At 43.0% G+C, this 27,532-nt stretch overlaps 1 protein-coding gene across 1 annotated transcript; it reads right to left on the bottom strand.

Annotated features, from left to right (window-relative positions):
• On the bottom strand, window positions 1-27,195 carry LOC115546651 (NLR family CARD domain-containing protein 3-like; the record flags this gene model as incomplete). Its single annotated transcript, XM_030360285.1, has 6 exons — window positions 27,189-27,195; window positions 26,649-26,927; window positions 23,142-24,945; window positions 19,677-19,850; window positions 324-497; window positions 1-166 (listed from the first exon to the last, which is right to left on the bottom strand). Coding segments are annotated over exons 1-6 (2,604 nt in total), but the record flags the coding sequence as incomplete, so codon positions are not given.
• Window positions 27,196-27,532: the final 337 nt, after the last annotated feature.

Below are 27,532 nucleotides of genomic sequence, written 5' to 3'. Positions count from 1 at the left end.
GTCCAGTCTCCAGCGTGGATCCTCCAGTCCAGCAGAGAGCAGCGCAGCTCCAGAGTCTCCTGGGTGATTGTAGCTCAGGTCCAGCTCTCTCAGATGGGAGGGGTTGGAGCTCAGAGCTGAGGCCAGAGAAGCACAACCTTCCTGTGTGACCAGGCAGCCAGACAACCTGCACACACACACACACACACACACACACACACACACACACACACACACACACACACACACACACACACACAGTGAGAATTATTACTTTTCTGGAGGTAAATCTGCTCTGATTTGGAATTTGTAGTGGAACTGTTTGACCATTGAGTGAAACTGACCTGAGAGTTTCCAGTGTACAGTGTGGACTCCCCAGTCCATCAGAGAGCAGCTTCACTCCTGAATCCTGCAGATCATTGTTACTCAGGTCCAGCTCTCTCATACTAGAGGAGTCTGAGCTGAGAACTGAGGCCAGAGCTTCACAGCACCTCTCTGACAGATGACAGCCTTTCAAACTTCACACACAATAAACAGAACATGTTAGAAACTGTGATTAATGTTGCATTTGAAATTTGATATGAGACATGTGTTATTAGTTTAACTAATTGTTGATACAGTAGATCTTCAAAATATAGAAAAGGTCCCCCCGAAAGACCCAGTTCTAAGAATAATCTATTCATCTAATTTACAAAACAACCTTAATTTCCAGCTTCCAGATTATGAAGGTAATGGTGCTGCGATGCACGCAGACTGCCAAGGTTTAGTTCAGTGCTGAGTTAAAGCGCGGCTGTATTGCAGCGCTGGCTTGATCGCTCTATTGGGAAACACGACCCACTTAAGTTCCCGTGAAGACACTGCTTTAATCAGAAAACTAAAACACTGGTTTGTACTTTGTGCAAAGTTTCATTTAAATGTCACCGCAGCACTAGAGCTATTCAGGAGCATGTAAAGAAATGCACTATTCTGGACGACCAAGAGAAGAAAATAAATCCTGAATGGAGTATTTTATCCGATCAGCAGCCAGTTATTGTTAGTATGTATTTGATTGAGGAGGAGGAGGAGGAGGAGGATGAAGAGTTTGTTGGTGAGGAAAGCGATTATCCATCAGACTATTTAATAAACCAGGATCAATGGATTGCTGCGTGTGCACCGCGGTGCACCGGCAACGTCATGCACACTGCCGTGCACCGACAGTAATGTGCACGCCGCAGTCTACGGACCCGACCGCAGGGTGCACGCCTCAGTTTGTATTTTGGGTTAAACTGTGTTGCTTTGACATTGTGAATTAGAAAATAATCCATTATTTTACCGTTATTATCAATCTAAATTAATGCACTGCCAAACATGGACCTTGTTAAAACTCGAACGTGAGATTATACTGGGGCACAGCAGATCAATACTGGTCCTCTGATTTGGAAATTGTGGCTTAACTGTTTGACCATTGAGTGAAACTGACCTGAGAGTTTCCAGTGTACAGTCTGGACTCCCCAGTCCAGCAGAGAGCAGCTTCACTCCTGAATCCTGCAGATCATTGGTACTCAGGTCCAGCTCTCTCAGACTAGAGGAGTTGGAGCTGAGAACTGAGGCCAGAGCTTCACAGCATCTCTCTGACATATCACAGCCATTGAGGCTGCACAAACAATAAATAGAATACGTTAGGAACTGTGATTCATTTTGCATTTGAAATTTGTTATTAGAAATGTTTTATTAGTTTAACTGAATGCTAATACAGTAGATCTTCAAAATGAAGAAAAGGTCCTACTGGGGCACAGCAGATCAATACTGGGGCACAGCAGATCAATACTGGTCCTCTGATTTGTAAATTGTGGTGGAACTGTTAAACCATCGAGTGAAACTGACCTGAGAGTTTCCAGTGTACAGTTTGGACTCCCAAGTCCAGCAGAGAGCAGCTTCACTCCTGAATCCTGCAGATCATTGGAACTCAGTTCCAGCTTTTTCAGACTAGAGGACTTGGAGCTGAGAACTGAGGCCAGAGCTTCACAGTATTCCTCTGACAGATGACAGCCATTGAGGCTGCAAACACAATCAATAGAATACGTAGGAACTGTGATTCATTTTGCATTTAAAATTTGTTATGAGAAATGTTTTATTAGTTTACCTAAATGTCAATACAGTAGATCTTTAAATATGACTAATTTAGAATTCAGATAACTAAAGATTCAGCAAACTCCAGAAAATGTCCATAAAAATACTCAGTTCTAAGAAGAAAAATTTATTTAAATTTACTCTAAAGTCCACCTTACTGTCTGACTACATGATTATGAATAGAATAGGAATGTAATAAAACAAACACCTTATACCATCATCAACAAACTGAATCCAAGGTACACCTTTTACTGTCATGGCAACACAAATAGAGTGAGATTGAGGTCTTGTGTTTGATAAGATGAGTGGTAATGGCGCTGCGATGCATGCAAACTGCCAAGGTTTAGTTCAGTGCTGGGTTAAATAGCGGCTGTACTGCAGCACCAGCTTGATCGCTCTATTGGGAAACACGACCCACTCAAGTTCCCCTGAAGACACTCTGCTTTAATCAGAAAACTAAAAAAACATGTTTGAACTTTGTGCAAAGTTACGTTGAAATTTCACCACAGCACTAGTGTATTCAAGAGCATGTAAAGAAATGCACTATTCATGATGACCCAGAGAAGAAAATAAATCCTAATTGGAGTATATTATCCAATCAGCAGCCGGTTATTATTAGTAGGTATTTGATTGAGGAGGAGGAGGAGGAGGAGGAGGAGGATGAAGAGTTGGTTGGTGAGGAAAGCGATGTCGCGGCGCTGGTGGTAAAAACAGAAACAGACCCCCTATCAGAGATAACGTTAATTTGTACAGTAGGAGGTCCCGGAGCGCAGAGGGGGGGGTGGATCCGGTGACTCAAAACGGGGGTTGATAGCGGAATAGACTGCCTAAGTAGCTTCTCTTACTAAAAAACCCTAAACAACGCTGTGTGTACATCAGGGCAATGTTTATTTTAATTACAGAACATTTAACACTATACTGCATGGGTGGGAAATGTAAAAAAAAACGGAATAAATGGTAACAATTGTTTTCATAAGCAGCAATTATCCATCAGACTATTAAATATACCAGGATTAACGGATGCTGCGTGCTCGCCGCGGTGCACCGGCTACGACATGCACACTGCCATGCACGGACAGTAATGTGCGCGTCGCGGTGGACGGACCCGGACCGCAAGGTGGGCGCCTCAGTTTGTACTTTGGGTTAAACTGCGTTGCTTTCACGTTGTGGATTCGAAAAAAATCCATTATTTTACCGTTAATATCAATGTCAATTAATCCACTGTCAAATATGGACCTTATTAAAACTCGAACGTGAGATTTTACTGGGGCACAGCAGATCAATACTGGTCCTCTGATGTGGAACTTGTGGTGGAACTTTTTGACCATTGAGTGAAACTGACCTGAGAGTTTCCAGTGTACAGTGTGGACTCCCCAGTCCAGCGGAGAGCAGCATCACTCCTGAATACTGCAGATCATTGGTACTCAGGTCCAGCTCTCTCAGACTAGAAGAGTCCAAGCTGAGAACTGAGGCCAGAGCTTCACAGCATCCCTCTGACAGCTGACAGCCTTTCAAGCTTCACACACAATAAACAGAACACGTTAGAAACTGTGATTAATTTTGTGTTTGAAATTTGATATTAGACATGTGTTATTAGTTTAACTAAATGTTAATACAGTAGATCTTCAAAATATGACTTACTTAGAATTCAGGGGCCGTATTCACAAAGGATTTTAGGGCTAAAAGTAGGTCCTAACTGGCGAATTTAGGAGTAACTCCTAAAAATAATGGGCGTGTCACTCTTAAATTTAGGACTCCTAACTTTTTTCACTAAGGGCAATTCACAAAGTATTTTAGGCCTAAAAGTAGCACCTAAGTCTAGGAGAGCTTAAAAGTCCTCAAGAGGACTCCTACCTCAGCAAGACCTATTCACAAAGAATTGTAAATGCCTGCAAGACGAAATGTTAGGGTATTAAACTTGTTGTGGAGTTAATCGCAATGCAATAACATCCCCGACTAACAGGAATAATCCGATTAGTCCCGAAATAAAATGTTTGGCCACACTACGTTATTTAGCAACAGGGGAAATGCAACTTTGCAATGCCGACGATTTAAAAATATCGCAACCATCAGTCAGCCGTGCCATAAACTGTCCTTTGGACATTCAACAATTACACAGGATCAAAGCCAACTTCATGGCAATTGCAGGTATGCCCGGTGTGGTCGGTGCTATTGACGGGACGCACATAAAAATAATTGCGCCATCAAAAGACGAGGACGTGTTCGTCAATAGGAAGAAAGTGCATTCCATCAACACGCAGGTTGTTTTTGATGCAAATTTTAACATAGCCTACTGGATGTTGTTGCAAAGTGGCCTGGATCTTCAGCTACCCATGATTCGCGCATTTTAATGAAGAGCGGTCTGAGGCATCTTTTTGAGATGTACCAGTTGGGTGTCACTTGCTGGGAGACAGTGACTATCCATGCAAGACGTGGCTCTAGACACCCTACCTCAATCCACAACCGGGACCACAGTTAAAGTATAACATGGAAGTGATTACGCAGATTACGCTTAGTCCTATGTGTAAAACACATCGTATTGGCTCTTTGACGCCTTTTATTTGTTGAATCCATATTTATTATTGTTTACTGATTTCTTCCATATATGCTAGAGCACACAAACATACACGAAATGTTGTGGAGAGAGGAATTGGGCAGATGAAACGTCGGTTCATGTCCTCCACGGCGAAATACGCCAGAGAGGGCAAGCACATTACTGTATGTGCCATTCTACACAACCTCTGCAAGCGGAGGAACATTCCACAGCCAGACGATGATGATGATGATGATGATGGCGATCAACATGACAATGAATTTGGCCGTGTGGAACCGATAGGACTGGCATTTAGGGATCACTTTGAAAACACATTTTAGGTAAACACCTTGGCACAAATCAGTCAACACTTGTGTAGTTCATAACATTTATTTTCTTTTAAATTTTACGTATTTTTATTGTTTGCTTTCTCTCTCTCTTGAACGTGGAGGCTACAACGTAATTATCGTGGTCTGCACAAAATTGTCATCATGCGTGTATTCTGCTAACTGCACTATAACTACTTAATAGGAATTCATTTCTAGCCTAGGCTATTTCCTTGTTTTTCGGTGATTCAGTGGGCTCGTCTGAACAACCAATCACCGAACTGACTGCTTCTAAACTCGTGCACGAGAATTGACGTAATCCATAGCAATGGCGCGTCACTCTTAGTTCACTCTTTGTGATTTATCCTTAGTAAGAGTAGGTCTCAGCGGCTTTGTGAATAACTCTTAAGAAAAAACTCCTACGTAAAATGTTTTAGCGCAAGTTAGGAGCACTCCTAGCGGTAAGATAAAATGCTTTGTGAATACGGCCCCAGATAACTAAAGATTCAACAAACTCAAGAAAATGTCCCCCAAAAAAAAAAAGTTATGTAATAAAACATACACCGTATACCATTATTAACAAACTGAATCTAATGCATACCTTTTACTGTCATGGCAACACAAATAGTATGAGATGAGGTCTTGTGTTTGATAAGAGGAGTGGTAATGGCGCTGGGATAGACGCACACTGCCAAGGTTTAGTTCAGTGCTGAGTTAAATAGCGGCTGTATTGCAGCGCCGGTGTGATCACTCTATTGGGAAACACAACCCACTTAAGTTCCCATGAAGACACACTGCTTTAATCAGAAAACTAACACTGGTTAAAACTCGAACGTGAGGTTTTACTGGGGAACAGCAGATCAATACTGGGGCACAGCATATCAATACTGGGGCACAGCAGATCAATACTGGGGCTCAGCAGATCAATACTGAGGCTCAGCAGATCAATACTGGGCCAGGTGCCCCAGTAAAAGGGGTCCAGCAACGCCCATGACCTGACGTATGGAAAGGGGTTAAACCGGGTAAGCGGCGGACCGAAAAGGCAAAGGAGGAGGAGGGAGGAGATGGTAGAGGGGAGAAGAGACGCCCTGTTGGCTGTACAGATTACAGATTAAGTTAATCTGGGAAAAGCCTCTCCCACACGCGTACTACTGCTGTGTCCACTGTGGTCTCCACATTCTTGATCGGCGCAAACATTTTTTGCTTGTCTGGAATCCGACTGGCCAGCGTATTTGAAAACCAGCACAAGTGCATGTGTCACTTGACCTCCCCTCCCTCTGTCCCTCTCCCCCCTCGGTCTCTTCCCCCCTCTGTCCCTCTCCCCCTTCTGTCCCTCTCCCCCCTCTGTCTCCCCCCCCCCTCTGTTCCTCTCCCCCCTCTGTCCCCCCCCTCCCCCTCTGTCTTACCCTGAAAATTCACCTCAAAACGAATATGAAAACACAAGATGTTTGTGGAACTTCAATGGGGAATAAAGACTAACAAGACAGATTATAACATTGAACACTACACAAGCATTAATAGATTTTTTTAATTTATGCGATTAATTTTTCATATTGACAAAGGATGTATGGATGTATGACCATAATTGTGTGACCATAATTGTATGACCATAATTGCTCAAAAAGTTTGGATGGCTCTTTATTCTACCCAGTTTTGATTGACGTGGATTAAAATTACCACCACAAACTTGGTGTCAGAAGTGGGATTTGTGTGGAAGTGTGGAACAGGGCATGTCGGGTTTTCGTTTCTTAAACCTTCACGGTGTACATACTGACTCATGTTATGTTTTCGGTTCAGTACATGGCTTTGTTAAACCTCGGGAACATCGTGGTTTCATGGCGGCTGATGGTAAACCCAACGATATCGACCTTTGGTTTTGGATATACTGGCTTCAATTTCCCTTCCTGTAACGTAATTCACACATTCATACCAACAGGCCACATATGTCCTTGGCGACTAGAGAGGTCTCCTTCCCATCCCAAGGAGGGATCCGGCTCCTAGGGAGGCGTCCGGCCCGTACAAGAAGCCATTCATTCACATATCAATTCTACAGATACGAGCGGCCCAGGTGTTCGGCGAACTCAGAAGTTCAGGGCCACATAAAAAATTGCAATGCCAACACATAGCCACTAGGGGTCAGCACCATACCACAAAGCAAGTTGTAATGCCAACACGTAGCCACAAGGGAGCAGCATAGAGACACATACAACATCCAGAGAGGCGGGAGTTCAGCACCATGCTTAGCCAATCAGAGCACATAACTAAGTCCACACCTGCCCAGTATTAAAGTTACAACCCATAGCCCAGAGGGCTAGAACGCTCCAGGTAAAGCATCCTTTTGAATGCCCTACTAAGTGTATCTCCACATGTGCATGTACAATTCCCCTCCTTTTGCTTCATGTATGCTAGTCCAAACCTTTGCTAAATAAAGTGAGTTAAAGCGATCCTGACTCGGCAGACTTTTTCCAAAAGAACACGGCATTCCCAATAGATTGATTTTATTCAATGATAGTTGAGGTTAGGGACTTGAAAGTTGGTTGTACCAACGGCGTTGTTAGGTTTGCTTATCATTTAATGCGCATGACATTGGCCATGCGCATTAAATGACAGGTGGGAGAGTAGTGAGTAGTGAGAAATTTAATTAAAGTGGATACTGTAATCAAATCTTTGACTAGAGAGGTCATGCCAAGGTTTGAAATTAGCTCAGAATATGGAATGGGACGGTCAAAAACTAAAATCAACAAAATCTGTGCAAACACTAAATTTAATTTGGTAGATGCACTACCACTAGCACTAATGAGTTATCACATGCAAGCTAACAGAATGAGTCATCTAACCCGCGTGTAATGCTTACGGGTCAATCCATGCCTTCACCTACATTTCGAGGACCCCATAAGGGACTTCCAATAGAGCAATTAGAAATATAATACAACTAACTAATACACAAGTTCCAGAGCCAGATGCAGACACGCCAGGAGCCGACAAACTACCCCAGGATCAGACCCAGCCGAGCCAGGAGTAAAAAGCCACACGATGCAATCAAATAGCGGCAGGGTTTGAATCAGTTCTTTTTTGGTGGTCAATCATTGACAAAAATGTTGATTGGATGAATTAGATATACTATAATCAGCAACGGTTTGTCAATTTTACCATGGATGGATCAGAACAATTAGATGCTATCAGAATAGGCTAGCCTTGGATATGTTATTGGCAGAAGAAGGAGGGGTGTGTAGGATGATAGGGACTACATGATGCACTTTTATCCCTGACAACACTGCTCCGGATTGGTCGTTGGCCAGGCCACTGGCAGGGCTACAGATACTCAAATTAGAGTTGGCAGAGAACTCCGGCATTAATCAAACCTTCCAAGGATGGATGGAGAACCTGTTTGGTAGGTGGAAGGGCCTGATCCAGTCAGTACCCATCGCGGGAATAGTGGCAGTAACTGTTTTAGTTGTGGTCGGTTGCTGTTGTATTCCTTGCGTACGAGGGCTACTGAATCGGCTGATCACCTTAGCGGTGAGTACTCCAGGGGCGCCAGGTGCCATCCGGGCTCACATGGGGAGCAGGTATGACCCGGTGTACTTAGACGAGATATCACCTGAGGGGCCTGGCCTGATCCAGCTGCAGTATGTAGAATAGTCCCCGGGGCCCCGTTATGTCCACCACCTGTATCTAAGATAATCAATATTCCTGGTCTACTTGAGTGACGAATTATTAAACAACCAATGAGGGTCATGTTAGTTATTGCATGTATTATTTGGTTGCTAGTACAACATGTTGTTTCTGTATCACTGTACTGTAATGGGATTGTTGAGTTCTTTGAGGCGGTTGGGACGAGGGCTAGGTGAAAAAAAAATATTTAATAGATTTTGGATTGATTGATTGATTAAATAAGATTTTTGCATAATTGATTCATAGGGGATGAGATAATTTTTTTTGTTATGTTTTGTTACCATTAATATTATTTTTGCACTTTAATAAACAATGCCTTAATGCAATTTGCAGTGAAGGAATGTTGTAGTTCGAGTACACTTTCACTTGCAATTCCTTTCTAATTTCAAAATTGCCCTTTTGAGACTTGAGACAGTTTTTTTACAGCTCAGGTTTAAACTGTCCAATTCACAGGTTTGCACTCAAAACCTGTTGTACATTTGTATTTTGCAACACAGATGAGCCATTTTCATTATTTAAGAGCAGATTGAATCGAATCAAATCGTGAATAATCGATTCAGAACCTTATGAGTCGAAATCGAATCGATTTAGGAAACTGGCCACGATACCCAGGCCTAGATGGGACCATGTTCCTAACTTCTCATACGGGCGGCTGGCTCACATGATGTGCTAGTAACCTCTCCATGTGAGCGGCACCCTTGACAAAAAGGGACGAATGGCCTCGTGGACTACAGGACCTGATGAAAGCAAACAGGATCAATGACTACAACATGTCCAAAACCCCCCAAATAAATACAACACACGAATACATGAAGATCACCATTAAAATCTCTGCATGTCTGCAGGGAATTTTGAATCTAAAAAAGTATTCTAATGTCAATTATTTTTGCATGCTGAAGGTCTAACACTTTGTGTACAATTACCATTAGACAATAACAATTAGGGCATTTAGAAGATCCTTTTATCCAAAGCGACTTACATCGGTTGATACACACATTGACACACCGACGGCAGAGTCAACCATGCAACAGCAGGCTCGTCAGGAGCCGTTAGGGTTAAGTGTCTTGTTCAGGGACACATCAATCACTCAGCTACAAGACAACTGCTCTAGCTCCTGAACTAAGCCGAGCTATGTGTTTGTGTCACCCATACTTAGACGTATTTGATGTGTTTTCTATGATTTAACCTCAATGTGTGCCTTTTTGAATATATGATTGATGATTTTATGACATGTTTATTTTTGACTACTGGTTTATTGATGATTGTATGACACGTTGATTGTATGTTTACTGATTTATTGTTGACAGTGGCCTGTCTGTTCTTTGAGACCCGCCAAGGTGGTGTGCCGTCCCACAGGACGTGACGTGGTTTTGCCTCCCATAAGGAGTCTTCCTAACGTATACAAGTCGGTTGGTGGTGTTGATGATTGTTGCATGGTTATGTAACCATGAGATTTTTCTTTTCTTTCGCTTTATATTTTATACTTTTATATATTTTATACTTTTATATTGCTTGTAGAATGGTCATCAGTGATGACCAAGGAGGGAATTGTGATATACATTCACACATTCATACTAACAGGCCATGTATGTCAGGAACCTAGGGAGGCGTCCGGCTCACACAAGGAGCCATTCATTCACGTATGAATTCTGGTGATAACAGCAGGCCAGTGGGGTGTTCCACAAAGCCGGTTTTATCACATAACCGGGTAAGTTAACCCAGGGTTTGCTGTAACCCTAGGTTTTCCGTTCCAAAAGGATCACGGTATGTTAGTTGCTATAGCAACATATGCTCTGAATCAAACCTGGTCGGACCAGGTTTTGCGCAGGTTAAGTTTGAAACATAACCCGGTTTTGGGTATTTCAACCGGCGTTCACCGCAGATTTCATGTGTTCACAATGGCATGCCCTTTTGATGAGAGAACGGCTGATATCAGAGCGCAAATTATACGTGCAATCCACCGGGAGCGATTGATAAGACCACGGCTCGACATCTTGGCATATTGGATGACTTTTTGCTGGAGTGGAGAGATATAGATTCTCGCGCAAATCTTTAATATATTTAAATAGCCTTACATAGCCAACACTACCAATCGAGAACCTGGCCTTAGTTCACTCCAGACTATTTGCGTAGCCCTCCGTTTTTTTGAAATGGTAGTTTTATCTCCAGCTATAATGCTGGAGATGCTGAGCACATTACAGTCGTTTCAGGTGACCCATCCAAGATTTGTATCGGCCTCCTATCATACAAAGAGCAATATTGTCTGAGTAGGCCTACTAGGCAGAGAGGCATTTAAAACATAAAGTATAAAATAGTCCTAACGGACTTGCATCCACTGGAGAATGTTCGATCGTAGCCGGCGGCTTCATTAAAAGCACTGATCCATCTTGATCTGTGAAGTTGATGAATTGTCACTTTTAGGTTTTCTACCCAGTTACCAAAAAAAGAAACATTTGGAATAGTATGCGCTGTGGCAAGCACACGGTTTGCATGTGTTACTTCGAAGGCAAAAAAACCTAAAATACAAGAAAACACAAAAACCTACATTCAACCAGTGTGGGGTATGGCCCATGACTCTCTGAGGTGGTATAGGTAGGCCCTCCAGGTACCCCCTCCATGCCAGGGCGCCCTGAATTTATGTTTATTAACAGCTCCTCCACTGGGGTCAAGAAAATTTGAGGGCCAGATCCAGTCTGCCGACTGTCGGCCTTTTCACGATTGGCTTAAAAAAATGGCTTATTTAAATTTATACCAATACGATGGTGGGAAAAGCTTACCAGTTTGTATGTTTTTTATACTTCATTTTTATACTTGATCCTCTGACCGCTTGGAAGCAATCGGAGTAGGCCTACATATTGTTTTAGAAGAAAGGGGTTATGTGGTAGGATCTTTAAGAATGCTTAACTGGGATATTTATATATTCATGGCTCAAATATTAAGGATCATGCTTTTGACGTGTAACTAACGCATTTACGCGGTCAGCGATCCGCTGCCAGGCTTTGGTTCTCCGGGTTCCAGAGGTTTTAGCGTTCCCTTTTCTTGTGATAATGTCCTTCTCCTCGTCATAGCTCTCCAGGAGAACCTGGAGTTCCATTTCATTGAAATAAGCGGCCCGTTTCGCCATATCGATCAGGGTTTCCATGATCCATACATCACGTCTTTTTAAGTTTGGCGTGGACGCGCACAACCCTGTGTTAACCAACCCCGAGTTGATTGAACTAATGCATAACCGCTGCTGTGGAACCGAAAACTCTGGGTTGGTCGGCACAGGGTCAATCAACCTAGAGTTCAGCGTTAACTCAGTGTTTGTTAAACCTCCGTTCGTGGAACACCCCTCTGGTGTAGGGGAAACCCAGACGCTCAAGGCCACAAAAACAAGTGTAAATCCCACACATAGACATAAGAGGTCCGCATAAAACCACAAACCAAGTTGTGATGCCCACACATAGCCACAAGGGACCTGCACAGGTTAAACATATGGCTATCCGGGAGGCGGGATCTCAGTACCATGCTTAGCCAATCAGAGCACATTACGGAGGCCCCGCCTACCCAGTATTAAATTCACACATAGCCCAGGGGGGCAGAACGCTTCAGGTAACGCATCCATCAGATGTCCTACTAATCGTATCTCCACGCGTGCCCATACAATTCCTCTCCTTTTACTTCAAAGATATTATAGTAGGCCAGTCGCGATAAGCAATAAATCAATTAATTGCGTGATAAATTAAAATGAGCGATCATTTTTTGCCGGCCGCAATAATTTACATTCGCACTCTTTTTACACAGGTCTTCTCAATGCCGTGGAACGCTCCGTTCACTTGCATAGATAGTAGTCCGATAACTTGTCAACCCCAGCGTCTTCGGTTGCTAAGCAACATCAACGTCTTTGGCAGACTATTTCTCTGCTGATCAACACTACGAATAATGACGGCGTTCTATACATTATATATATTTATATATATTATATATATTTAGCAGAGTATGTCTAAGCAACAAATGTCGGGTTGCTCGGGCTCATAATTACAGGGCACAGCGAGTAAACCCCCTCGAGTCCATTTAATTGATTGTTTTTGGTTGTTTTGTTAATTTATTCTGGATATTTTAAATGTCTTCCAGACGTCCAGTTCCAGTGTTCTTTAAAAAGTAATTGTTTATTGATCTTCGAAAGGGTGTACTTGCATTATTATGCCATTATCATTATATTAGTTGTAAAACGGCAAGATTATCGCTTATCGCAATAATTTCTGGGGCAATTAATCGGCCAGAAAGATTTGTTATCGTGACAGGCATGGGCGTCAGTTTGGTTTGAAATGTGCTGGGGACAGAGACGCATTCGGAAGTGCATTTTTAGAAGTGCTGGGTACAATGAGGATGCCCTCTTTTTTCTCTCTTTAGTGCAGGTAATGAAAGGTTCTGAAAGACGGCATACCCATGTAGCTAATTACTAAGGAATAAAATGTATACAAAATCTGTCCGGCACGTTTTATGAAGAAAACGTTTCCAAAAAGCATCGGACATATGACCCACTATGTTCTGCTCCATGTATCCAATGTTGACAACGTGACATGATATGGCTAAGCTAACAAAATAAACAAGAGCAGCTAGGAAAGGAATTTAACTGCGTGTTTCAGTTCAGAAGGGCCAAAGGTGTGGCTATACACAGCACTACAAAAGTCGTCAAGATTGAAAAAGAAAAATATATTTGTTGCACAGCTGAACACTGTATCACATGAGGAGCTGGCTGTTCTCAATTCACAACATGCATTCCATCAAAACTAGCCTACATCAGGCACTTCTGACCAAAACTCAAGAACTCCCCCCCCCCACAATTATTCCAGAATTCAAGCAAAGCAAGAATGACCAAAAGTCACTTTGTCACTGACTCCACCGTCTATCAATTGCAAGTTAAAACAGCCGACCACTTGAGTGCAAAAAACACAAAAGACCTTGCCACAGCACCAGCAAATCGTAAGCAATAAATATCGCGTCTTACCTTTATTTATGTGACAGTGGTCTGCAGATGCATCCCGTGGTGTAGCATCACATCCATTTAGTTCAACAGGTTATCGTTCTGATACTGTCCATGGTACTAGCAACCTGCTCTGGTGCTTCTTACCTATGTATTCAGGCTAAAATGACTTGATTGTCTGATGCCTCATCATCCCAGCCAAAGAGTATTGATATTATTAGTAATGGCTACTTGCCAAATTGAAAAAATAACTTCACACAGTGTGTGTCTTTTTCCAATGTATTTGTTATCATTCGTAGCGTTGATCAGCAGAGAAATAATTCGCCAAAGTAGTTGACGTCGCTTAGCAACCGAATATGAATGTAGTCTACAGCATTGAGAAGAGCCGTGTAATAAGTAAGGGATAATGTATAGAATGCCGGTCATTATCAAGAAAATAAGCCCCGACAGGGCGAACAGGACACTGACGCGCAGCGAAGGTGTCTTGCTTCCCAATGAAGGGGCTTAATTTCGATAATGACCGGCGATGTTCTATACATTATCCCGCTTATTACACGGCTACGTGCCAAAACGAAAAAATGACTTCACATGGTGTGGCTTGTTACAATTTATTTGTTACCAGCATTCGTAGTGTTGATCAGCAGAGAAATAGTCCGCCAAAGACGTTGACGTCGCTTAGCAACTGAAGACGCTGGGGTTGTTACCGGACTACTTGAGGAGTGTAACCAAAAATGATTATAGGCAAAAAGTCATTTTTTTTCCTTGACAGCGTCAATTTATACCTAGCATTCACCGCCGGAAGTTGAGAAGAGCCCATGCAAGTGAATGGAGCGTTTCCACGGCATTAAGAAGACCCGTGTAATAATCCATAATAATTCAACTCAATCATTTTTTTTTTTTTTTTTTTTTTTTAAGTGGTGGGTACAAAATTAATCTTGACGAAATCTGGTGGGGACGCGTCCCCGGCGTAATCGACGCCTATGGTGACAGGCCAATATCTTAACGAACCTTAACCAAATGAGGTGAGTTACAAGCGATCCTGACACGGCAACCTTTTTCCAAAAGAACACGACGCGGAACATGTTCTGCCGTGTTGTGGCTCGAATTAAGCACTGCCCCCTATACATTCAAAACATTATCTTAAACTTATTCAAATTGAGTGAATCTGTTCCCATTAATGGACTCAGACGGATGGTAGGTGACCAAGGATATTATAACATCTAATAAAGGGGTGCATATTTGTTAGGGTGCCACCAAATTACAAAGACTAGAGTTTTCGCACGAGCGTCGCACGTGTTCAACCTCTAGTTGTATTTAAACCAATAGCAATAATGTAGAAACCCCAGTCGATAATGTTACAACACCAACCCCCGAACCCGGTCCCTTCAACGTGCAAGCCCCCCACCCTCCTGTTCTCCCAAGCCCCTCCCCCAGCTGACCTGGTGATTCGCCCCCCCACACTGATTGACAAGTAGAACATTAAAATGCATGCACATAGAACAACTGGCATATCGAACGAAATACAATGCAACACATAATGCACAAAGTCTTTAAATTTGAAGTAGTGTTCTTGAAGGTAGATAGCACTTTTCCGCCGCCTGCACAGAGTGTACATAGATCAGAATTTAGGACATAGGGCCTGATTCCCAAGTTAGCCTTGATGTTCTTTATCATTGGAGACAGTTTAACACTTTTTTTAACCTAGGTATCAGTCCGCCGCTGCCGTAGCCTACTACCAGGAATAAAACACTGCTGCTGAGACACAGCGAGTCCCTCAAAATACAATGTAATGCAAGGTTGGTTTTATTTCTAACATTATTCTATCAACACAGACATTTACATCTATAGTCTGGCGTTATAATTGATTTACCTCGGGTGTACTGTGGAATGGGTACGACTGTTTTATTAGCAGGCTAGTATTGCCTGTTGCCGTGCGCTAGCCTAGCACAAGCAAACTCTGCAATTAGAAGGACTGAATGAAATGTGTTGAAAACTGTCTCCATTGATAAAGAACACCAAGGCTAACTTGGGAATCAGGCCCTATGCAAAGACGATTCCGAACTACCCATTTAATAATGTCCCTTTTAGCTGACAAAAAGTGAAAATAGTGACATATTTCCAGCTAGAAAACGCGCATCTCTCTCCCATGGTCTCTCCTCCCTCCATTGTTGTTTTGGGTTTGAGTCGCTGCGTAGTGCGCGTGTAGCAGGTACATAAGATGTACGTATGCATTCCACCAAAATTCCCTCATGTTTTATTTATTATTTTTATTTCGTGATCTATTCTGTAAACAGTTCGTTTGGGAGCTTTTGTTATTGTATTTTGAAGTTTTGATTGTGACGTCATTTTCCTGCGTTGCGCTCGCCATTCCTCTCTTGATGTTTTAATGCTGTGAGGAGGTGAGTGTTTTTCCTCTGCTCTGTGCAGCCTTCTGTTCTAAAATTGTTAATGAGAAAATAACCAGTGTAAACGGTGAGATAGAGTTATGGTGTGATTCTGTGCTTGTTGGTGTTGTTCATGTGTTCCTGTGTATTTGTTTTGCAAGAGTTTTGAGTGTTTTAGCGAACTATTTACCTAGCGCACTGTTTAGCTGCACTTGAGGATACACACACAGTGACTGCAGCCTGTTCATTGTTGGTTTCCCACCATTTCAGACTGACGTGCTGCAGTGTCCTGTGTATTAATGCTGCTGCATTATTTGTGCATTTATTTCATGCAGGTATGTTGATGTTGCTCCCATGTTGTACTTTATTTTAATATAAAATATTAATTAGCCGGTGGTGTATAGTTTTCAGGTGGATTTGAATTTGTGTGTCTGTATTGTGAACTTTTGTGACTTTGTATATTTGAATATATGTATTGTAAGGCACTTCTGGCCAAGGCTCTCTTGTTGTTTTAATGCTATGAGGAGACTGACGTGCTGCAGTGTCCTGTGTATTAATGCTGCTGCATTATTTGTGCATTTATTTCATGCAGAAATAAATACGCCACTGTCGCCACAGTTCGGCTAAAGTGACACACCAAGTCCCTGTGTCCTACTCCATTTCATAACACACAACGCAGAGCCAGACCGGCTACATTGGTGCCGTGACCCGGATCGACGTCGTGGACCAACACCAGCTTGGTCACCGGAGGTTGTTGGACGACAGAACAACGACGAACGAAAAAAAGGTTTCCTTAAGAGGGTTACATTGGAGTGACTTTGTCACAGTTCAAGGACATTAGGGGGATTTGGTCTATTTATACAGTACTTTCCGTGGTTTATTGAGTCAGTATTTTCATTGTTTTTGTTGATATTGAACAAACTACTTAAGAAAAATGGATTCCAATGTTGAAAATGGGACTGCTATTCGTACTGTTGATTCTATATCCGGGAGAGGGGCACAGATGTCCACCTCTCCAGTTGCTGATTTCAGGAGGGGAACACAGCTATTGAACTCTTTTGGGAGGGGGGCACAGTTGTTTAACTCTCCAGTTGCAAGTCCAGGTGACGTGAGGTCACCAGCGTTCAGCTCCACCCGTCGAGTTGATGTCCCAGACAATGTGGCTTCCTCAGTTTTCACCTCCACTCATCTACCTAGTCACACTCCACTTACTCATAGACCTACTCTTTCACTTTCGGCCATCCCAGACAGGAGTGACCCAGCTTTGAGTGATCTCATCATGCATATCGCCCAGCAAGTAGGACAGTCTATATCAGCTCAGTTGAAGGGAGTGAGTCAGGCGAATGAAGGAGAAGGAGAACTCAGGTGCAGGCCAGTCGCTCGTTGACTCCACACTTAACCTGACTGGTGTGAAGTTAGTCATGCAGTCCAATGTGAGAGAGCCTCCTGTGTACAGAGGGGATGGGTCCGACAAGCTTTCGGTACATGAGTGGGAAGAGCTCATGTTCACCTACTTGAGAAGAAGACATGTGGAGCTGGGAGAGCAGCACCAGGAGATGTTGTCTAGATTAATGGGGAAAGCCAGGGATATTGTGAAGATAACACTCCGTAGCAATCCTTCACTGAAGCCTCATGAGAACCCAAAAGTAATTATTAACATACTGAAACAGCATTTCAGTGGTGTGCTGTGTTCCAGTATGCCTCTTGCAGACTTCTATAGCACTGTTCCTGTAGCAGGAGAGAACCCAGTCGAGTACTGGATCCGCCTTAACAAGGATGTTGATGCAGCTGAGGAGGCTTTGAGCAGACAGGGGCGGCATATTGATGATCTCAGTCGAGAGGTAACCATGATGTTTGTCAAGTACTGTCCCGATCCCTCCCTTGCTGCAGTGCTACGGTTCAAGGCGCCAGAGAAATGGACAGCTGGTGAAATACAGGAGCACGTTGACCGTTATCAGATTGTCATGAGAGAACAGCGGAATACCAGACCAAACCGTCATGTCCCAGCAAGACATGTGGCAGTTCATATTCAAACACCTGTGTCTGAGGAGGTGTCGTTGGCCAGCCATCCGGAGGTACTCCCTGTGCAGACCGAAGTGAGTGCCACGTCTACCACTCAGTTTGATGAAAACTGCCTAAAGACTCTGATTGGCCTGCTTGACCGCACACTTTCTCAGAACAGCCAGGTGATGGCTCAGAATAACAGGCCGATGTATAGACAGCACCCGTCTGACCGGTCACAGTCAAGAGCAACAGCATTTAAACTGACTGGCCCGCATTGGGAGAGGGGACGTGCGGGTGAGGACAATCAAACCTTCAGAAGTGGAAGTGAATTTGAACAGTGTTATATGAAAGTGCGCAGTGCAGCACACACACAGGGTTGAGCCATATGATGAGCTATTCTATTCTCCAGTCGATGTGAATAATGTGTTCCAGATGCAAGAAATGCTTGATTCATGGCCTGTACTTTCAGTGGAGAAGCAGAGGAGAGGATGCTGAGTGAGATGTGTGTATGTATGAGGTTGAACTGAAGGTGTATGGGTTGAGCTGTATCGTTCCAGTTTTGGTGGTTCCATTTCACAACGCAGAGCCAAACCAGCTACACCCGTACACGTGAGTTGTCGCCGTGAGTTGTTGCATGCTTGACACGTGACACTCACAGTAGCCTACAGTCACATATAGCATACACTCAAAACATAAGAAAAATAAAACTACTAAAACAGGCCGCAGGGGGGAAGGTGGGGATATCAATGTCGCAAAACATTTCAGGAGGCTCAAGGGAGAGAGTAATATTACATTTGAGCGACAAAGTGTAGTCTTGTAGTGGACTCTATAGACATAATTCCCCAGACTGTGTTATTGACTTGTTTTCATTGCGTTATAGGGACAATGTCTCTTTAAGATCTCGTAACTTGTGCGTTGATATGCCGGTCTGCGCGATGTTTGAATTTAACGTTTTTTATATGACAAAATGAACGACCTGCCGTTGCTTGTGGAGGTGAGAAATTGTTTCTTCCCTTCTTTTATCGCAATTTCTACAGTTTGGAAACAGAAAGTCTTACCTGGACATGTGTGTTGATGGCGGAGCCGTTACGTTTAAGGGCGACTGTCTCTGCGGTGTGTGCGTGTGTGTTCTTACCTGTGCGTGTGTTGATGGCGGAGACGTTATGTGTAAGGGCAAGTGTCGCTGCGGTGTGTGCGTGTGTGTGCTTCTGTGTATTTGTCGCTGCCTTTGTCTTGACATGCGGTGTGTGTGTCTGTGTGTGTGTGTGTGTGTTTGTGTCTGTGCGTTTCAGTGTATGGTCGTGCGTGTGTGTGCAGTGTGTGTATGCGGTGTGTATATATGCGGTGTGTGTATGCGGTGTGTATATGCGGTGTGTATATGCGGTGTGTATATGCGGTGTGTGTATGCGGTGTGTATGTGCGTGCTTGCAGTGTATGTATATGTTCGCACGTGCTGTGTGTGTGTGTGTGCTGCAGGTTTCTTGGCACATGCGCACATGAGTAACTTTGAGTAACTGGTGCGACAGGCCTTCTATTATAGTAGTAAGATAGTAGCCAGTAGAAAATGTGTCTTGATTACCGAGACAACATAATTTACATATTTATTTAGACTTGTTAACATTCTGGAGTCAAATCTGTTCAATGTCCTCTGATGCGGAACTTGTGGCGTAAATGTTTGACCATTGAGTGAAACTGACTTTAGAGTTTCCAGTGTACAGTGTGGACTCCCCAGTCCAGCAGAGAGCAGCTTCACTCCTGAATCCTGCAGATCATTGGTACTCAGGTCCAGCTCTCTCAGACTAGAGGAGGTGGAGCTGAGAACTGAGGCCAGAGCTTCACAGCATCTCTCTGACAGACCACAGCCATTCAGCCTAAACACACAATAGACAAAACACATAAAGAACTGTGATTAAGGGCGCACTCACACTAGGCCATCTGTACCGTGCCCAAGTCCGTTTCACACCTGTACCGTGCTCAAGTCTAGATTGTTTGGCTAGTGTGAGCACGTCAACCGTACTCAAGTCCACTTCAATTCTGTGGCATGAGCACACCTGGGAGAGGTCTGCTCAGGAGTTGTTTAAACTTGAATTTTCCGTTCAAGGTGCCGAGCAGCGTCTTCTCGTCTGCCTCCACCGGGTCAAAGGGCACTATAGAAGCGCGATAAATCTGGGTTAATTTTTTAATGCGTTATTTTTTCTGTGATAAATTAATCAAAATGAACGCGTTAATTTGACAGCCCTAGTTTAAATATCATTTAGCTGGGCGATCTCTAGAGAGAATAAAGTACTGTCTCTTCCCTCTCTCTCCTTTTTCCCGCTCACTCGTGACCACTCACCCTTCCCCCAGAAGACCCTGAAGTCTATTTATCAACGCATCCTATTGGTTCAACACATTCTCACTCAGAGCGCGTCGATTTTTGACGAACGGTCAGTGACTTTGGCTTCAGTTTCTGACGCAAAAGGGTACCCTTGTGCTTCTTTTTTCGATGCATGGGGTTTTTAACTCGCTACAAAGTAACACCTTCACGGGGGATCCGATGGCTGCACATAGAGACGCTATGAGCATTCATCCCATTGGCTAACGGAGGACCTTGCCCTTCTTTTTTCGACGCAGGGGGTTTTCCACTCATTACAATGTAATCCCTCCGCGGCAATATATAAAGCTTTGAGCATTCATCCCATTGGCTAACGGGGGACCCGATGGCTGCACATAGAGACGCTATGAGCATTCATCCCATTGGCTAACGGAGGACCATGTGCTTCTTTTTTCGACGCAGGGGGTTTTCCACTCATTTGAATGTAATCCCTCCACGGCAATATATGAAGCTATGAGCATTCATCCCATTGGCTAACGGAAGACCCGATGGCTGCACATTAACGGCGATTTTACAGTGAAATCTGTGACATTCCTCAACACAACTACACCAACGTGTCCTTGTTAATTACACAACATGTATGGGTTAAGGCTATGGGCATCAGTTGTCCTGTTTTGTGCTTTGATTGAGAGAAACAATCGTTTTTTTTGATCAGTGTTGGGTAGCTGAGGTCGTTGCTATAGAGACCACGTCCGTCCGCTTTTTTTGACAACTGACAGAGCAACCCTTTCTCATCAAAATTACGTTCCCAGAGAACTATTCGTCATTCTCAATTACGTTTGTCTAAAAAACGTATTTTGTCCGTGATTACATTTTATTGAACATATCGTGTATACAAATTCTATTTTTTGCCATTTATTTACTGTGTTACTATGGCAGAATAAAGAATAAATTCATGCATTATCATTCAACTTGAACATGTGTTTTTACAGTATAGAGTGGCGGAGGGATGACTTATGTTGGCCAACCCGGAAGTGAGCGTCGCCCTGGGTTCCCTTGACAAAAAGCCAACAGGTCTTTCCATTAGATTTTGGATTATTGCTGAAAAATTTGCATCCTTGCAGCACGTCCTCAAAAACTGAAACTAAATAAATAAATAAAATTAACCGTGCTCCAAAGAACGAAATGTAAACCAATGTATTCTGAATGGGTGTGTTCTCCGATTTTTCCATGCTACACAGAACGAAATGTAAACCTATGCAAATAAAGACTTCATGGTCATAATTATTTAAATATAATTAATCTCCTGAGTGTGTAGGTTGGTATTCTATTTTTTTCAACGGGGGCTGCATCCAGTCACTTGACCGTCATGGTTGTTATGGTGGTTGCTATCGACCGCCCCCTCTAATACTTACATGGCTCTAAAAACCACGCGGCAAAGGACCTGCCGTGAATTGTGTTGTTTTTGTTGTTAACTAGGGTCCGATGGTTAAAAAATAGACAGATATTCCAAGGTATCCTTAAAAGGCAGCTTGGAAGTTTTTATTTTCTGCAGTTTAGACTTCTTCTATAACCTATTTTTGAAAGCAAAACACCAAGCTCATTGATTTAACGAGGCAGGGTTATTTGAAACAATTTATTGAATAAATATTTGTGAGAGGTCATTCCTTCTCCTGAATTTGCTTCCTATTTATGTCTAGTGTACACCCCTACTGTCCACAAACATCCCCCCCCCCCTCCCATATGGATTTCGAGAATTGTTGCCACGTCCCAGTGGTGGAGGTATCATATATATGAAAGAGGGCATACAATTATAGCCTACTACAATAATCAATTTGGAGGCCGAAGCCCTAAAGGAAGTGATGCAATAGGTGACTGAGTCGACAACATTTAAGTAAGCTGTACCTTGGGGTCTCTTATATATCAAAGGGGGTCTCAAAGGCCGCATACGCTTCAACCTGTGGCTCCAGCCCTACAGGAAATGACTCAGCAAGTGCTCCATCTCGTTGCACCTGCACCCAGCGGCTCGCTTGCAAGATTTTGACCTGAAGTTCTTCCCAGACCTACACCGTAGCCATCCAACATGCATATCTGAGAATCAGGCCTCTCTTTAATAATGACAAAAAGTTATGAGAGAAATACACATTAACTTTTTGTTATCTCATAAGCGGCGTGGTGCATTTCCGTTTCGAGATTAGACTAACACCCACAAAATACGCCCTCTAGTGTCTGATGTGAATTTATCTGAAGACACAGCAATGGAGATCAAGGTAAAACGCAGCTGCAGGTTAGTACGTGTTACACAGCAATGGCGTTTAAGACGTCACGTGACTTCTTGAGTTTAAAACCGTGTTAAACTCTAAAAGTGGCTAAGCTAGCGACAGAGCAATTGCCCCAACGCGTCCATGTAAGCAAACATACTGAACAAGGTCCAAATGTGTTAAAATAGTGGGTTACCTTTAATTAATAATGAATGTATATGTATTTAATTTATCCGTATCAATAAAAACGTGTTTATACTCATAGCTAGATATTTGAATAAAGCTCTATTTAACTTTTATTTTTTTTGTTAATTCTTGGCTTTCCTTATTTATTATTTCAAAGTAAATAGAGCTTTTGAATTTGACTTTTCACCCTGGTTACAAAGAAATGTGTGTATTGCGATACAAAAAAAAGCATGTTATTATAATTTGAATTTTCTACTATGAGGTATATTGGGTTGTTTGTATTATAATAAATGATATTAGCGAACCTACAGAGTTGTTTTATATATTATGATAACGTTTATTTTCTAGCATCATGTATATTGTGTTGTGTGTATTGTAGTACATGTTATTAGTGAACCTACAGAGATGTTTTGGAGGCTTTGACCACTGGCAGCAGCCTCAAAAGACCCTTCTCTGTAGCAGAGTATTTATTCAGGTCAAACACGTCCAGCTCCTCTTCTGACGACAGTAAGATGAAGACCAGAGCTGACCACTGAGCAGGAGAGAGAGATTCTTTGGAGAGTCTTCCTGATGTCAGGTACTGTTGGATCTCCTCCACTAGAGAACGGTCGTTAAGCTCATTCAGACAGTGGAACAGATTGATTCTTTTCTCTGTAGAGAGATCTCCACCTATCTTCTTCTTAATGTACGAGCCCATTTTCTTACTGGTTTTTGAGCTACTTACTGTCTTTCCCAGCAGACATTTTAGGACAATCTGATTGGTCTCCAGAGAGAGGCCCAGGAGGAAGCGGAGGAACAAGTCCAGGCGTCCGTCCTCACTCTGTAAGGCCTTGTCCACAGCACTCTGGTAGAGTTTGACATTTCCTTTGTTTCTAGAAAAAATAGACCAGAGGAATTGTGGTTGTCCTGAGAGCAGATTGACCCCAGTGTCGATGAATGACATAAAGACATAAAGGGCAGCCAGAAACTCCTGGATGCTCAGGTGGACAAAGCAGAACACAATGTCCTGGTACATCCCTCGCTCCTCTTTAAAGATCTGGGTGAACACTCCTGAGTACACTGCGGCTGCTCCGATATCGATGTCACACTCTGCCAGGTCTGCTTCGTAGAAGATCAGGTGGCCTTTCTCCAGCTGCTTAAAAGCCAGTTTTGCCAGAGAAACAATGATCTTCCTGCTCTCTGGACTCCAGTGTTGATCTGTTTCAGCTCTCCCATGATACTTCTTTTCCCCCTGTATGGACTGAACCCTTAGGAAGTGGCTGTACATCTGATTCAAGGTCTTGGGCGTCTCTTCTCCTACCTGGGATTTTTTGAAGAAGTCCTCCAGAACTGTAGCAGTGATCCAACAGAAGACTGGGATGTGACACATGATGTGGAGGCTTCTTGATTTCTTTATGTGGGACATGATTGTGTTGGCCATCGTCTCCTCTCTGAATCTCTTCCTGAAGTATTCCTCCTTCTGTTGGTCGGTGAACCCTCTCACCTCTGTCACCATGTCAACACACTCAGCAGGGATCCGATTGGCTGCCGCAGGGCGTGTGGTTATCCAGATGTGAGCAGAGGGAAGTAGTTTGCCCCTGATGAGGTTTGTCAGCAGCACGTCCACCGTGGTGGACTTCGTGACATCAGTCCAGATCGGGTTCTTCTGGAAGTCCAATGGAAGTCGACACTCATCCAGTCCATCCAAGATGAAGACAACTTGGAACGGTTCATATCTGTAGATTCCTGCTTCTTTGGTCTCAATAAAGAAATGATGAAGAAGTTCCACCAAGCTATACTCTTTCTCTTTTAGTAAATTCAGGTCTCTGAAAGTGAAGAGAAACGTGAAGTGTATGTCTTGGTTGGCTTTGTCTTCAGCCCAGTCCAGAGTGAACTTTTGTGTTAAGATGGTTTTACCAATGCCAGCCACTCCAGTTGTCATTATTGTCCTGATTGGTTTATATTTTCCAGGTAAGGGTTTGAAGATGTCCTCACATTTGATTGGTGTTCCTTCCTTGGCTGATTTTCTGGAAGCTGTTTCAATCAGTCTGACCTCATGTTCTTTGTTGACCTCTCCACTGCCTCTCTCTGTTATGTAGAGCTCTGTGTAGATGTCATTCAGAAGTGTTGAATGTCCTGGTTTAGCAATTCCCTCAAACACACAGCAGGAATTCTCCTTAAAATGAGACTTGATTTTATGTTGGCACTCGACAACAGCAGCACATCCTGAATGAGAAAAACAACAGAAGACACCAGTAAGTGTATGCTGACAGTTGGATCATGTCAATATTTCCTTAAATGATGAACATAACATTTAGTGGCTTCTTAACATGTGGTCGGAAAAACTGGTTGTGACAAAAACTGCATGTTACAGATTAAAATGTTCACGACTAATTCGTTTTTCCTCAGCAATATGATTGGCTGTGACATGCATAGGAGAGGGTAAGATCAGCAGTGAGGAGACCCAGGTAGTAAGGGGTAAGAACTGTGAGGAGACCCAGGTAGTAAGGGGTAAGAACAGTGAGGGGACCCAGGTAGGAGAGGGTAAGAACAGTGAGGAGACCCAGGTAGGAGGGGGTAAGAACAGTGAGGAGAACCAGGTAGGAGGGGGTAAGAACAGTGAGGAGACCCAGGTAGGAGGGGGTAAGAACAGCAGTGAGGAGACCGAGGTAGGAGGGGGTAGGAACAGCAGCACAACGGGGATACGAGGGGAACCCACGTAGGGGGTCATTACAGCGATCAGGCCAGTGGGAACACATTTGTTTTGAGGAGAGATTTGAATATTGTCAGGGTGTCTCTCTCAATTCAGCTCCGAGCCCCAGCACCCACGGACGAGCCCTAACTGGTATGGCGATATTGTCTCTACTACATATCTCTTTCAAAAATATACTGGCATAAATTTTACTAGGTATATCGTCCAGCCTCACCCTGACGCAGACCCTGAAGACCCTGACAGACCATTAAGACTGCGACGCAGACCATTAAGACCCTGACGAACACAATTAATACCGGTTTTGTTTGCATACGGTTGACAACGCTTGAATAGCATCAGCTTTGTTCTGTTGATTTCAAAATTTCACTTTAGGGCCCCCTGCAGTCCTATTTTGATGAAATTCAGCCTTGACTGTTGACTCTGTCATGTTCAAACTTTGATTCTGAACAACTTTTGTATTGGACTCAAGATCATAGGAGTCCAATTTGATGTTGATATAAGCATTTCAGTCTTTATGCGTTTTAAACCACACCCTTTTTAGAAGTCAATGGATCCTGGGCGCTTTATTTTTTTTATTGTACAGACTTCGCTTAATGTCAGATTGAAGACATTGGTCCATAGATGATAGGTGCTAAAGTATTTTTTTCTAAGTGAAAAAACCTAGGATCCTTAAATAATTTAGTCATAGGTTCTTGAGGCATATTTGTTCACCATGAGGATATGCATGTGTTAACAAACGATCATGACTCCAAGTCAAAGCGGTTATTAGATATGTTTGTTCAAAGTTTGCATTTTTGGACTGTTGCTATAGTGCCACCTTTGGGCCAATCAGTTTAATATTTATTCTCTCGATCATCAGGCAGATCCCGCCCTGCAGAGCGGGTTTTATAAAAAGATTTAAAAAAAATATATATATATAGATTCAGTTTTACCCCTTTAGAAAAAGGTCTGAGGGTTTACAGTGAGGGTTACCAAACTATAAAAGGGATCCTGTCAAACTAGCAATAACACAATTGAGCCAAGGAATACAGCAGCACTAAGTAAAACCCCTACCTCTCAAAAAAAGTAAGTCGTATTCTACACAAATGCAATCCCGAGTGGATGATAATGAATCACTGGATCCCAGTGGATTAAAGGACAAAGAAGCTCACCTCTTGTTGAAACAAAGCTGGCAGAGAATGTTTCTTTAAAAAGTAGATTCATGGTAACAACTCACCCACACCAGCAGGAGGCGACATCAGACCCAGGGTGGAACATAAGTGTTGGTCCCTCTTCTTCATACTATCAATCATCGTTTGACTTGCTCTCTCCCCTTTACCAATCACCATGTCGATCAGACAACGTGCTTGGTCTGCTCTGATCGTCTGGCCCTCCATCACAGAGTCCTTTTCCTCAGTACTGAACACCTTCTGCTGCCAAAGGTCATCGAGGAGACCTTTGATAACTGGGTCTGAGACTTTATCCACAAATTTAGAACGGATCCTTCCAAGCTCCCCTGGAAGAGAAATCAAAAGGCAATATGAAATGACAATGAGCAAACATAATAGTTGATTCATTAAACTCGTCTTTATTGGGGTAAAGATAAAATCATTTGTTGCACCAACTTGTTCACTCACAACATAAAAAAGTCCTTAAAACGAACAACTTTGATACTTCATTAAAACCTTGTTTCTAGTTCAGATCATTAACTCTAAAAACCCATGCTTATCATGCAGCAAAATTCAACAGTTTGTGCATTAAGATAAACACAGCTTACCTGCCATAGTTTATATTAAGGTGGCTTTGCGCCTATTCCATATACTTTCGAATATACTTTGGTTTTTCCCTCACTCTTCCTTGAGGCTAACGCCAGATTTTTTTGTGGTTAGAATATTTTCTTTGACATTACGAATGTCTACATTACAAATAATGTCTATTCTATGACATGTGTTTCATGCGTGCAGACTAACCATCATCAACAATCTAGTGTAGAGAATAATCCTATTTCCTATCAATTTAATCTGTAGAAGAGCTTTTGTCCAAACAAGATTCAGAGACCTTCAAAAGGATTTACTTAGAGGAACTCTCTCATGACCTGATGGTATCTTTACACTTTTTGGC

This window comes from Gadus morhua, chromosome 7, assembly GCF_902167405.1.
Source record: "Gadus morhua chromosome 7, gadMor3.0, whole genome shotgun sequence".
Taxonomy (NCBI): Eukaryota; Metazoa; Chordata; class Actinopteri; order Gadiformes; family Gadidae; genus Gadus; species Gadus morhua.
Note: the sequence above shows the minus strand (reverse complement) of the source record. Positions and strands in the feature narration are given on the sequence as shown.